This window comes from Salmo salar, unplaced genomic scaffold (assembly GCF_905237065.1).
Source record: "Salmo salar unplaced genomic scaffold, Ssal_v3.1, whole genome shotgun sequence".
Taxonomy (NCBI): Eukaryota; Metazoa; Chordata; class Actinopteri; order Salmoniformes; family Salmonidae; genus Salmo; species Salmo salar.
In genome coordinates, this window is record NW_025548250.1 from 125001 (window position 1) to 137753 (window position 12753).

The following is a 12753-nucleotide window of genomic DNA, read 5'->3' on the forward strand; positions in this document are numbered from 1 at the left end:
ATTACTATAAGACATGAAGGTCAGTCCATCATTACTATAAGACATGAAGGTCAGTCCATCATTACTATAAGACATGAAGGTCAGTCCATCATTACTATAAGACATGAAGGTCAGTCCATCATTACTATAAGACATGGAAGGTCAGTCCATCATTACTATAAGACATGAAGGTCAGTCCATCATTACTATAAGACATGAAGGTCAGTCAATCCGGAAAATGTCAAGAACCGCCACAGGACAGGAAGACCCAGAGTTACCAGCCTCATGAGGACCCGCCACAGGACAGGAAGACCCAGAGTTACCAGCCTCATGAGGACCCGCCGCAGGACAGGAAGACCCAGAGTTACCAGCCTCATGAGGACCCGCCACAGGACAGGAAGACCCAGAGTTACCAGCCTCATGAGGACCCGCCACAGGACAGGAAGACCCAGAGTTACCAGCCTCATGAGGACCCGCCACGGGACAGGAAGACCCAGAGTTACCAGCCTCACGAGGACCCGCCACAGGACAGGAAGACCCAGAGTTACCAGCCTCATGAGGACCCGCCACGGGACAGGAAGACCCAGAGTTACCAGCCTCATGAGGACCCGCCACAGGACAGGAAGACCCAGAGTTACCAGCCTCATGAGGACCCGCCACGGGACAGGAAGACCCAGAGTTACCAGCCTCATGAGGACCCGCCACAGGACAGGAAGACCCAGAGTTACCAGCCTCATGAGGACCCGCCGCGGGACAGGAAGACCCAGAGTTCCCTCTGCTGCAGAGGATAAGTTCATTAGTTAAATGCACCTGTCCAGAGGAGGCTGTGTGAATCAGACCTTCATGGTCGAATCGCTGCAGAGAAACCCACTACTAAAGGACACCAATGAGAAGAAGAGACTTGCTTGGGCCAAGAAACACGAGCGATGGACATTAGACCGGTGGAAATCTATCCTTCGGTCTGATGAGTCCAAATTTGAGATTTTTGGTTCCAACCGCCGTGTCTTTGTGGTTCCCACCGTGAAGCATGGAGGAGGAGGAGGTGTGATGTTGTGGGGGGGTGCTTTGCCGGTGACACTGTCAGTGATTTATTTAGAATGTAAGGTACACTTAACCAGCATGGCCACCACAGCATTCTGCAGCGATACGCCATCCCATCTGGTTTGGGCTTAGTGGGACTATCATTTGTTTTTCAACAGGACAATGACCCAACACACCTCCAGGCTGTGTAAGGGCTATTTGACCAAGAAGGAGAGTGATGGAGTGCTGCATCAGATGACCTGGCATCCACAATCCCCCGACCTCAACCCAATTGAGACGGTTTGGGATGAGTCGGACCGCAGAGTGAAAGAAAAGCAGCCAATAAGTGCTCAGCATATGTGGGAACTGTTGGAAAAGCATTCCAGGTGAAGCTGGTTGAGAGAATGCCAAGGGTGTCAGCTTTGAAGCATATAAACTCTGTAAAAACCGAAACGTCCTCTCACTGTCAACTGCGTTTTAATTTTCAGCAAACTTTACGTGTAAATATTTGTATGAACACAAGATTCAACAACTGAAGCATAAACTGAACAAGTTCCACAGACATGTGACTAACAGGAATGGAATAATGTGTCCCTGAACAAAGGGGGGGTCAAAATCTAAAGTAACAGGTAGTATCTGGTGTGGCCACCAGCTGCATTAAGTACTGCAGTGCATCTCCTCCTCATGGACTGCACCAGATTTGCCAGTTCTTGATGTGAGATGTTACCCCACTCTTCCACCAAGGCACCGGCAAGTTCCCGGACATTTCTGGGAGGAATGGTCCTCACCCTCCGATCCAACAGGTCCCAGACGTGCTCAATGGGATTGAGATCCGGGCTCTTCGCTGACCATGGCAGAACACTGACATTCCTGTCTTGCAGGAAATCACACACAGAACGAGCAGTATGGCTGGTGGCATTGTCATGCTGGATGGTCATGTCAGGATGAGCCTGCAGGAAGGGTACCACATGAGGGAGGAGGATGTCTTCCCTGTAACGCACAGCGTTGAGATTGCCTGCAATGACAACAAGCTCAGTCCGATGATGCTGTGACACACCGCCCCAGACCATGACGGACCCTCCACCTCCAAATCGATCCCGCTCCAGAGTACAGGCCTCGGTGTAACGCTCATTCCTTCGACGATAAACGCGAATCCGACCATCACCCCTGGTGAGACAAAACCGCGACTCGTCAGAGAAGAGCACTTTTTGCCAGACCTGTCTGGTCCAGCGACGGTGGGTTTGTGCTCATAGGCGATGTTGTTGCTGGTGATGTCTGGTGAGGACCTGCCTTACAACAGGCCCTACAAGCCCTCAGTCCAGCTTCTCTCAGCCTATTGCAGACAGTCTGAGCACTGATGGAGGGATTGTGCGTTCCTGGTGTAACTCGGGCAGTTGTTGTTGCCATCCTGTACCTGTCCCGCAGGTGTGATGTTCGGATGTACCGATCCTGTGCAGGTGTTGTTACACGTGGTCTGCCACTGCGTGGACGATCAGCTGTCCGTCCTGTCTCCCTGTAGCGCTGTCTTAGGCGTCTCACAGTACGGACATTGCAATCTATTGCCCTGGCCACATCTGCAGTCCTCATGCCTCCTTGCAGCATGCCTAAGGCACGTTCACTCAGATGAGCAGGGACCCTGGGCATCTTTCTTCTGGTGTTTTTCAGAGTCAGTAGAAAGGCCTCTTTTAGTGTCCTAAGTTTTCATAACTGTGACCTTTATTGCCTACCGTCTGTAAAGCTGTTAGTGTCTTAACGACCGATCCACAGGTCCATGTTCATTAATTGTTTACGGTTCATTGATCAAGCATGGGGAAACAGCGTTTAAACCCCTTTACAATGAAGATCTGTGAACTTATTTGGATTTTTTTACGAATTATCTTTGAAAGAGATCAGGGTCCTGAAAAAAGGGATGTTTTTAACACTTCTTTTGTGTTTTTTTTGGTTCCTACATGATTCCATATTGTGTTATTTCACAGTAAATAATTAAGAAAAACCCTTGAATGAATAGGTGTGTCGACACACACACACACACACACACACACACAGTCTCTCACTCACAACCCTGTATCTATCCTAAGCATGTTGTAATCCTCCCCCCCCTCCCCCACAGTGACTACCAGTACCTGAGCGAGCACTTCCGGGAGGCCCACTACCTGTGCGAGGAAGGCCGCTGTGCTACGGAGCAATTCACCCACGCTTTCAGGAGCCAGATCGACTACAAGGCCCACAAGGCCTCGACGCACAGCAAGAACCGGGCCGAAGCGCGACAGAACCGACACATAGACCTGCAGTTCAGCTACGCCCCGCGGCAGACCCGACGCAACGACGGTGAGACTGGATACTGTGCGCTGTTTTCTGTTTTCGGGGGGAAAAAAACACAACTTGGATTTCAGACCTTTGCTTGTTCCTTTCAAGGAGGTGCGGTGTCTGGAGAGGACTATGAGGAAGTGAGGTCGGGTCGAGGAGGAAGAGGAAGGAACCAACAGAACACCAGAGGTAGCTGGCGGTACAACCGGTCAGTATGACGTCATCACTACGAGACCAATTGTGTTACACGTCTCGCGCTAATCAACTTTTTAAGTATTGCATTTTATATCATACCTCCAAGACATGCTAACCTCTCACCATTACAATAACAGGGGAGGTTAGCATACCTCCAAGACATGCTAACCTCTCACCATTACAATAACAGGGGAGGTTAGCATACCTCCAAGACATGCTATCCTCTCACCATTACAATAACAGGGGAGGTTAGCATTTTATATCACACCCCCAAGACATGCTAACCTCTCACAATTACAATAACAGGGGAGGTTAGCATACCGGCTAAGACATGCTAACCTCTCACCATTACAGTAACGGGGGAGGTTAGCATACCTCCAAGACATGCTATCCTCTCACCATTACAATAACAGGGGAGGTTAGCATTTTATATCACACCCCCAAGACATGCTAACCTCTCACCATTACAATAACTGTAGAGGTTAGCATACCTCCAAGACATGCTATCCTCTCACCATTACAATAACAGGGGAGGTTAGCATTTTATATCAAACCCCCAAGACATGCTAACCTCTCACCATTACAATAACAGGGGAGGTTAGCATTTTATATCAAACCCCCAAGACATGCTAACCTCTCACCATTACAATAACAGGGGAGGTTAGCATACCTCCAAGACATGCTAACCTCTCACCATTACAATAACAGGGGATGTTAGCATTTTATATCATACCTCCAAGACATGCTAACCTCTCACCATTACAATAACAGGGTGGGGTTAGCATACCTCCAAGACATGCTAACCTCTCACCATTACAATAACAGGGAGGGGTTAGCATACCTCCAAGACATGCTAACCTCTCACCATTACAATAACAGGGGAGGTTAGCATTTTATATCACACCCCCAAGACATGCTAACCTCTCACCATTACAATAACAGGGGAGGTTAGCATACCTCCAAGACATGCTATCCTCTCACCATTACAATAACAGGGGAGGTTAGCATTTTATATCACACCCCCAAGACATGCTAACCTCTCACAATTACAATAACAGGGGAGGTTAGCATACCGGCAAGACATGCTAACCTCTCACCATTACAGTAACGGGGGAGGTTAGCATACCTCCAAGACATGCTATCCTCTCACCATTACAATAACAGGGGAGGTTAGCATTTTATATCACACCCCCAAGACATGCTAACCTCTCACCATTACAACAACAGGGGAGTTTAGCATTTTATATCATACCCCCCAAGACATGCTAACCTCTCACCATTACAATAACAGGGGAGGTTAGCATTTTATATCATACCCCCATGACATGCTAACATCTCACCATTACAATAACAGGGGAGGTTAGCATTTTATATCATACCCCCAAGACATGCTAACCTCTCACCATTACAATAACAGGGGAGATTAGCATACCCCCAAGACATGCTAACCTCTCACCATTACAATAACAGGGGAGGTTAGCATACCCCCAAGACATGCTAACCTCTCACCATTACAATAACAGGGGAGGTTAGCATTTATATATCATAACCCCAAGTACTTGAAGTAGGCTACCCACCTCTCACCCACAGACACAAACAAACATTATCATGAACACGTAGCCCTAGCTTCACCATCTGAAGTTCGCTAGCTAGTTCACTAGCAAGCTAAACCTATAACAAGTTATGAATGTATCATGCATTTAAATGGCTTAGACAAATAGACTGCTGATGTAGCCAGCTAGCCAGGCTAATGTTGCTAACTAGCTAACCATGAGCGAGCGAGCTAGCTAGCTAGCTAGCTAGCTAGCTAGCGAGCTAGGTAACAGGCGTTTTTCAATTAAAAAACTTGCTCAAGACAGTTCACAGAATTTTTTTTTTTTTTAAACAACTTTTTAGCCAATTTTAATAATTACTACATTTAGCTAACATGAGTTAATCCAGAGATTCTCACCTTCCCCTGAATTCAGCAGTCTGGTCCAGGTCACGGCGGCCCTGGTGAGTGACGTGGTATTTGTAGTTCCGTTACGATAGCCACATTAGCAGCTAATTAGCATTTTAATTTTTTTAGGGGGGGGGGGGCGGGGGGGTTTGTAAATACAGGCGTCTATATATTTGATAAAAGTCTTAGAGAGATTTACACGGTTTAATCAAAACGTCACAGCCAGCGTAAACCTACACCGAAAACCTTTTTTAAATTTGAAGTGATTCTAATATCCGCAATGAATAAAAATGAATGTGTGGATAAACACATTGGAACCGTTTTGCGTGTTTTCACCCAGTGGTTTCTGGGTATTATATATGACTCTGTTAACTTTTTGCTGTGTTGTTGGTAGTGAGGAGGAGGACAGGGACTTGGCAGTAGCGGTCAGAGCCTCCATGATGCAACAGAGACGACAGGAGGACAGAGGACGAGACACCCAGGACAGGAGTGGAGCGCCCAAACACCGCAAAGAGGAGAGGACGGAGAGGACGGAGAGGACGGAGCGGCCGGAGAGGACGGAGCGGCCGGAGAGGATGGAGCGGCCGGAGAGGATGGAGCGGCCGGAGAGGATGGAGCGGCCGGAGAGGATGGAGCGGATGGAGAGGACGGAGAGGATGGAGAGGCCGGAGAGGATGGAGAGGCCGGAGAGGATGGAGAGGCCGGAGAGGATGGAGCGGCCTGAGAGGACGGAGCGGCCTGAGAGGACGGAGCGGCCTGAGAGGACGGAGCGGCCTGAGAGGACGGAGCGGCCGGAGAGGACGGAGCGGCCGGAGAGGACGGAGACTGAGGAGAGACCCAGGAGTTTTCCTATCAAACCTCCGGCAGAAACTCCCCCAGTGAGGACCATGAAGAGCAACCCTCTGACAGGAGAAGACTTCCCAGCTCTCCTGGGGGCTGCAGCGCCCACACTGAGGTACACACACACACACACACACTACACACACACACACACACACACACACACACACACACACACACACACACACACACACACACACACACACACACACACCCCGAGGTGAAAGTGTATACCAGCTGTGTTATCATTTATGTGTATATTACTCTGTGAAGCCCCTCTCTCTCTCTCTCTGTCACCGGCCATCCTGTCCCTGACCCAGGTCTCTTCGTAGCGATGCACCAGTCAACAGTTTGGACACATATATGGAATTATGTAGTAACCAAAAAAAAGTGTTAAACAAATCAAAATATATTTGAGATTCTTCAATGTAGCCTTAATGACGGCAGCTTTGCACACTCTTGGCATTCTCTCAACCAGCTTCACGGGGTAGTCACCTGGAATGCATTTCAATTAACAGGTGTGCCTTGTTAATTTGTGGAGTTTCTTTCCTTAATGCATTTGAGCCAATCAGTTGTGTTGTGACAAGGTAGGGGTGGTATACTTACCTTTGCTGATCTTCGTCGGGAATGCACTCCCAGGACTCCCACTTCCACAAGAAATGTTCATTTGTTCGATAAAGTCCATAATTTATGTCCAAATACCTCCGTTTTGTTTGCGCGTCCAGAACACTATTCCAAAGGCATAACGCGCGAGCGCAAAACCCGAGACGAAAAGCTCAAAAGTTCCATTACCGTTTGTAGAAACATGTCAAACCATGTTTACAATCAATCCTTAGGGTGTTTTTAACATAAATAATCGATAATATTCCAACCGGACAATAGCGTATTCATCACAGAAGAAAAAATTAAAAAAATGCTAGCCATGCGTGAACGCGCATGAAGTAATAACTACATGACCTCAGACAGTCCACTGCTTGAACCGGCTGTTAATCCCTCAATATTCACCATAGAAGACTCAAACAACTTTCTAAAGAGTGTTGCCATCTAGTGGAAGCCTTAGGAAGTGCAAAATTACCCCTAAGTCACTGTAGTTTGGAAAGGGAATTAATTTAAAAAAAAAACTACAGCCTCAGATTTCCCTCCACTTCCTGGTTGGATTGTTTCTCAGGGTTTTCTGCCTGCCATATGAGTTCTGTTATACTCACAGACATCATTCAAACAGTTTTAGAAACATTAGGGTGTTTTCTATCCAAATCTACTAATAATATGCATATTCTAGTTTCTGGGCCCGAGTAGTAGGCAGTTTAATTTGGGTACGTTTTTCATCCGGCCGTGAAAATACTGCCCCCTACCCAATAGAGGTTAAGGGATATTTGTCCAAGAAGGAGAGTGATGGAGTGCTGCATCAGATGACCTGGCCTCCACTATCCCCCGACCTCAACCCAATTGAGACGGTTTGGGATGAGTCGGATCGCAGAGTGAAAGAAAAGCAGCCAGTAAGCGCTCAGCATATGTGGGAACAGTTGGAAAAAGCATTCCAGGTGAAGCTGGTTGAGAGAATGCCAAGAGTGTGCAAAGCTGTCATCAAGGCAAAAGGGTGGCTACTGTTGAAGAAATCTAAACATACAATATATTTGGATTTAACACTTTGTTGGTTACTACATGATTCCATATGTGTTATTTCATAGTGTTGATGTCTTCTCTATTATTAAACAGTAAAAAAAATTAAGAAAAACTCTTGAATGAGTCGGTGTGTCCAAACTTTATACTGGTACTGTATGTTATAGGTATATAATGTGTGTGTTACAGTCTAAAGCTTCCCCAGCTCTCTGATGTATTATATATATATATTAATGTGTTACAGTGTTAAGGCTCCCCCAGGTCTCTGATGTATTATATATATATATATTAATGTGTTACAGTGTTAAGGCTCCCCAGGTCTCTGATGTATTATATATATATATTAATGTGTTACAGTCTAAAGCTTCCCCAGGTCTCTGATGTATTATATATATATATTAATGTGTTACAGTCTAAAGCTTCCCCAGGTCTCTGATGTATTTTATATATATATATATTAATGTGTTACAGTCTAAAGCTTCCCCAGGTCCCTCTGATGTATTATATATATATATTAATGTGTTACAGTGTTAAGGCTCCCCAGGTCTCTGATGTATTATATATATATTAATGTGTTACAGTGTTAAGGCTCCCCAGGTCTCTGATGTATTATATATATATATTAATGTGTTACAGTGTTAAGGCTTCCCAGGTCTCTGATGTATTATATATATATATTAATGTGTTACAGTCTAAAGCTTCCCCAGGTCCCTCTGATGTATTATATATATATATTAATGTGTTACAGTGTTAAGGCTCCCCAGGTCTCTGATGTATTATATATATATATTAATGTGTTACAGTGTTAAGGCTCCCCAGGTCTCTGATGTATTATATATATATATTAATGTGTTACAGTGTTAAGGCTCCCCCAGGTCTCTGATGTATTATATATATATTAATGTGTTACAGTGTTAAGGCTCCCCCAGGTCTCTGATGTATTATATATATATATAAATGTGTTACAGTGTTAAGGCTCCCCCAGGTCTCTGATGTATTATATATATATATATATTAATGTGTTACAGTGTTAAGGCTCCCCAGGTCTCTGATGTATTATATATATATATTAATGTGTTACAGTGTTAAGGCTCCCCAGGTCCCTGATGTATTATATATATATATTAATGTGTTACAGTGTTAAGGCTCCCCAGGTCTCTGATATATTATATATATATATTAATGTGTTACAGTGTTAAGGCTCCCCCAGGTCTCTGATGTATTATATATATATATTAATGTGTTACAGTGTTAAGGCTCCCCCAGGTCTCTGATGTATTATATATATATATTAATGTGTTACAGTGTTAAGGCTCCCCAGGTCTCTGATGTATTATATATATATATTAATGTGTTACAGTGTTAAGGCTCCCCCCCAGGTCTCTGATGTATTATATATATATATTAATGTGTTACAGTGTTAAGGCTCCCCAGGTCTCTGATGTATTATATATATATATATTAATGTGTTACAGTGTTAAGGCTCCCCAGGTCTCTGATGTATTATATATATATATATATTAATGTGTTACAGTGTTAAGGCTCCCCAGGTCTCTGATATATTATATATATATATTAATGTGTTACAGTGTTAAGGCTCCCCCAGGTCTCTGATGTATTATATATATATATTAATGTGTTACAGTGTTAAGCTTCCCCAGGTCTCTGATGTATTATATATATATATTAATGTGTTACAGTGTTAAGGCTCCCCCAGGTCTCTGATGTATTATATATATACATAAATGTGTTACAGTGTTAAGGCTCCCCAGGTCTCTGATGTATTATATATATATATATTAATGTGTTACAGTGTTAAGGCTCCCCCAGGTCTCTGATGTATTATATATATATATTAATGTGTTACAGTGTTAAGGCTCCCCAGGTCTCTGATGTATTATATATATATATTAATGTGTTACAGTGTTAAGGCTCCCCAGGTCTCTGATGTATTATATATATATATTAATGTGTTACAGTGTTAAGGCTCCCCCAGGTCTCTGATGTATTATATATATATATTAATGTGTTACAGTGTTAAGGCTCCCCCAGGTCTCTGATGTATTATATATATATATATTAATGTGTTACAGTGTTAAGGCTCCCCAGGTCTCTGATGTATTATATATATATATTAATGTGTTACAGTGTTAAGGCTCCCCCAGGTCTCTGATGTATTATATATATATATATTAATGTGTTACAGTGTTAAGGCTCCCCAGGTCTCTGATGTATTATATATATATATTAATGTGTTACAGTGTTAAGGCTCCCCCAGGTCTCTGATGTATTATATATATATATTAATGTGTTACAGTGTTAAGGCTCCCCAGGTCTCTGTATTATATATATATATTAATGTGTTACAGTGTTAAGGCTCCCCCCCAGGTCTCTGATGTATTATATATATATATTAATGTGTTACAGTGTTAAGGCTCCCCAGGTCTCTGATGTATTATATATATATATTAATGTGTTACAGTGTTAAGGCTCCCCAGGTCTCTGATGTATTATATATATATATTAATGTGTTACAGTGTTAAGGCTCCCCCAGGTCTCTGATGTATTATATATATATATTAATGTGTTACAGTGTTAAGGCTCCCCCAGGTCTCTGATGTATTATATATATATATTAATGTGTTACAGTGTTAAGGCTCCCCCAGGTCTCTGATGTATTATATATATATATTAATGTGTTACAGTGTTAAGGCTCCCCCAGGTCTCTGATGTATTATATATATATATTAATGTGTTACAGTGTTAAGGCCCCCAGGTCTCTGATGTATTATATATATATATTAATGTGTTACAGTGTTAAGGCCCCCCAGGTCTCTGATGTATTATATATATATATTAATGTGTTACAGTGTTAAGGCTCCCCAGGTCTCTGATGTATTATATATATATATTAATGTGTTACAGTGTTAAGGCTCCCCAGGTCTCTGATGTATTATATATATATATTAATGTGTTACAGTGTTAAGGCTCCCCAGGTCTCTGATGTATTATATATATATATTAATGTGTTACAGTGTTAAGGCTCCTCAGGTCCCTCTGAAGGAGGACGACTTCCCCAGTCTATCTGCTGCCGCGGTTACGACCCCCGTGACCCCCGCCTACTCCGCCCAACCCAGGAAGCACTCCTCCTTCCAAGAGGAAGATTTCCCCGTCCTGGTCTCTAAGATCCGCCCTCCCAGACCAGCGGGGGGCGGAGCGACCTCAGCCTGGAGCCAATCCAGCAGCAGCAGCACCTCCAAGCCGGTCATCCTTCCATCCTCTTCCTCTAGACCTTCCTCTAACAACCCTCCTCTTCCTCTCCCCGCCGGCCCCCGGCTCCTCTCCTCCTCTTCCTCTCGGAGGAAAAAGCTCTCCGCCCGCCGCCCGTCCCCGCCCTCTGATGATGACGATTGCGTTGCCAAGACGACGAAGGAGCGCCGAGCAATTCCGACCATGTTGGATATCTCCTCTCTTCTCATCGTCAAAGGACCCTCTAAGCCCCTCCCACCTACCTCTAAGCCCCTCCCACCGACCTCTAAGCCCCTCCCACCTACCTCTAAGCCCCTCCCGCCGACCTCTAAGCCCCTCCCACTGACATCTAACCCCGCCCGAGCCCCACGTCCAAGTCGGCCAAGAAGAAGAAACGGACCACGCCCCTTCCGCCATTTGGGAACCAAGTTCCTGTCCCCACGGAAACGGTCTCCAGGGTACAGAAGGAGAACGTTCGGAGAGCCGCGCCTCCAAACCGCTGGTTGCTGTGACGACGACGGCGGCGGTTAAAACGAGCGGATTGGCTAACGGCCACCTGGATAAACCAATCACGGCGGCCCCCTCCCCGAAGCCCAGCCTGACCCCCCCTGGAGGAGGAAGAGGAGGAGTTCCCTGCCCTCGTCTCCAAGAAACCCCCCCAGGTACAGAACTATCCCTATTGGCTCTACACATTACAACACACCAGACAGTAACGCCCCAGCAGTAACACCACACCAGACAGTAACGCCCCAGCAGTAACACCACACCAGACAGTAACGCCCCAGCAGTAACACCAGACAGTAACGTCCCAGCAGTAACACCACACCAGACAGTAACGCCCCAGCAGTAACACCACACCAGACAGTAACGCCCCAGCAGTAACACCACACCAGACAGTAACGCCCCAGCAGTAACACCACACCAGACAGTAACGCCCCAGCAGTAACACCAGACAGTAACGTCCCAGCAGTAACACCAGACAGTAACGCCCCAGCAGTAACACCACACCAGACAGTAACGCCCCAGCAGTAACACCACACCAGACAGTAACGCCCCAGCAGTAACACCACACCAGACAGTAACGCCCCAGCAGTAACACCAGACAGTAACGCCCCAGCAGTAACACCAGACAGTAACGCCCCAGCAGTAACACCAGACAGTAACGCCCCAGCAGTAACAACACACCAGACAGTAACGCCCCAGCAGTAACAACACACCAGACAGTAACGCCCCAGCAGTAACACCAGACAGTAACGCCCCAGCAGTAACACCACACCAGACAGTAACGCCCCAGCAGTAACACCACACCAGACAGTAACGTCCCAGCAGTAACACCACACCAGACAGTAACGCCCCAGCAGTAACACCAGACAGTAACGCCCCAGCAGTAACACCACAGCAGACAGTAACGCCCCAGCAGTAACACCAGACAGTAACGCCCCAGCAGTAACACCACACCAGACAGTAACGCCCCAGCAGTAACACCACACCAGACAGTAACGCCCCAGCAGTAACACCAGACAGTAACGCCCCAGCAGTAACACCAGACAGTAACATCCACTGGTTTTTCCATCAATGAATAAGAAGCATCATTTTTTTTCAAT

At 45.6% G+C, this 12753-nt stretch overlaps 1 protein-coding gene across 2 annotated transcripts in view; it reads left to right on the forward strand.

Annotated features, from left to right (window-relative positions):
- Nucleotides 1-11727, forward strand: part of LOC123732813 (E3 ubiquitin-protein ligase ZNF598-like) — a 28367-nt gene extending 16640 nt beyond the window's left edge. The window contains exons 5-9 of one of the 2 annotated variants that reach the window (XM_045712103.1): nucleotides 3110-3327; nucleotides 3415-3514; nucleotides 5835-6395; nucleotides 9261-9279; nucleotides 10952-11727. In XM_045712103.1, the coding sequence (XP_045568059.1) occupies nucleotides 3110-3327; nucleotides 3415-3514; nucleotides 5835-6395; nucleotides 9261-9279; nucleotides 10952-11680 (1627 nt within the window). In that variant the 3' untranslated portion in view covers nucleotides 11681-11727. Of the gene's footprint in view, nucleotides 1-3109; nucleotides 3328-3414; nucleotides 3515-5834; nucleotides 6396-9260; nucleotides 9280-10935 lie in introns of both variants that reach the window. The other variant, XM_045712104.1, reaches the window with a different exon arrangement.
- The last annotated feature ends 1026 nt before the right edge of the window (nucleotides 11728-12753 follow it).